The 1408-nt window shown below is 33.3% G+C and overlaps 1 protein-coding gene across 1 annotated transcript in view; it reads right to left on the reverse strand.

Annotated features, from left to right (window-relative positions):
* LOTGIDRAFT_175949 (hypothetical protein) overlaps positions 1–1408 on the reverse strand; it is a gene marked incomplete at both ends in the record, with an annotated part of 25971 nt that overhangs the window by 21507 nt on the left and 3056 nt on the right. The window contains 3 exons of the mRNA XM_009063436.1: positions 606–749; positions 952–1095; positions 1186–1329. Of these exons, the coding sequence (XP_009061684.1) occupies positions 606–749; positions 952–1095; positions 1186–1329 (432 nt within the window). The remainder of the gene's footprint in view (positions 1–605; positions 750–951; positions 1096–1185; positions 1330–1408) is intronic.

Below are 1408 nucleotides of genomic sequence, written 5' to 3' on the forward strand. Positions count from 1 at the left end.
ACTTACCCACTGTACAATCATCTTCTCTATATCCTGGTTTACTTACCTACTGTACAATCATCTTCTCTAAAACCTGGTTTACTTACCTACTGTACAATCATTTCTCTATATCTTGGTTTGCTTACCTACTGTACAATTATACACTATATAACCCGGTTTACTTACCTACTGGACAATAATCTTCTTTATAACCTGGTTTACTTACCTACTGTACAGTCATCTTCTCTATAACCTGGTTTACTTACCTAATGTACAATCATTTTCTCTATAACCTGGTTTTCTTACTAACTGCACAATATTCTCCTCTATAACCTGGTTTACTTACCTACAGTACAATCATCTACTCTATAACCTGGTTCACTTACCTACTGTACAATCATTTTCTTTATAACCTGGTTTACTTACCTACTGTACAATCATCTTGTTTATAACCTGGTTTACTTACCCACTGTACAATTACCTCCTCTATAACCTGGTTTACTTTCCTACTGTACAATTATCTTCTTTATAACCTGGTTTACTTACCTACATTACAATCATCTCCTTTATAACCTTGTTTACTTACCTACTGTACAATCATCTTCTCTATAACCTAGTTTACTTACCTACTGTACAGTCTTCTCCTCTATAACCTGCTTTACAACCATCAGTACATTGTCCTGTTGCATGATGACATTCTTGTGATCCTTTACAATGTCTCTTGTTACATAGTTTACTACATCTATCTCCATAGGTACCATTCGGGCATTCTGAAATATAATATACAGAATGTTATATAACAACCGACCAATTCTAACTATTTTTAATTACTAAACACCTTACACATTTGACACTTTGGATATATTACTTGCCCCACCGAACAATCAAGTCTGGCTACGGGACTGTGTGGGACAGATTCCATGTTACTTTATAAGTTATGGGGAAATGTAGACAGTTCGATTCAAAACTTACTCAATATACAATCATATCCTCTATAACCGGGTTGACAACCATCAGTACATTGTCCTGTTATATGATGACATTCTTGTGATCTTTTACAATGTCTCTTGTTACATCGTTTACTACATCTATATCCGTATTTACCACTTTGACAACCTGAAATATAATATAAAGAATTCTATATAGGACTGAGATTTCTTGATATTTTATCATTGATAAATGTAGACAGTTCGATTCAAAACTTACTCAATATACAATCTTCTCCTCTATAACCTGGTTTACAACCATCAGTACATTGTCCTGTTATATGATGACATTCTTGTGATCTTTTACAATGCCTATTGTTACATCGTTGATTACATCTATCTCCATATTTACCACTTTGACAACCTGAAATATAATATAAAGAATGTTATATGTGACTGAGATTTCTTGATATTTTGTTATTGATAAGTGTAGACAGTTCGAT

Source organism: Lottia gigantea, assembly GCF_000327385.1.
Source record: "Lottia gigantea unplaced genomic scaffold LOTGIsca_579, whole genome shotgun sequence".
NCBI lineage: Eukaryota > Metazoa > Mollusca > Gastropoda > Lottiidae > Lottia > Lottia gigantea.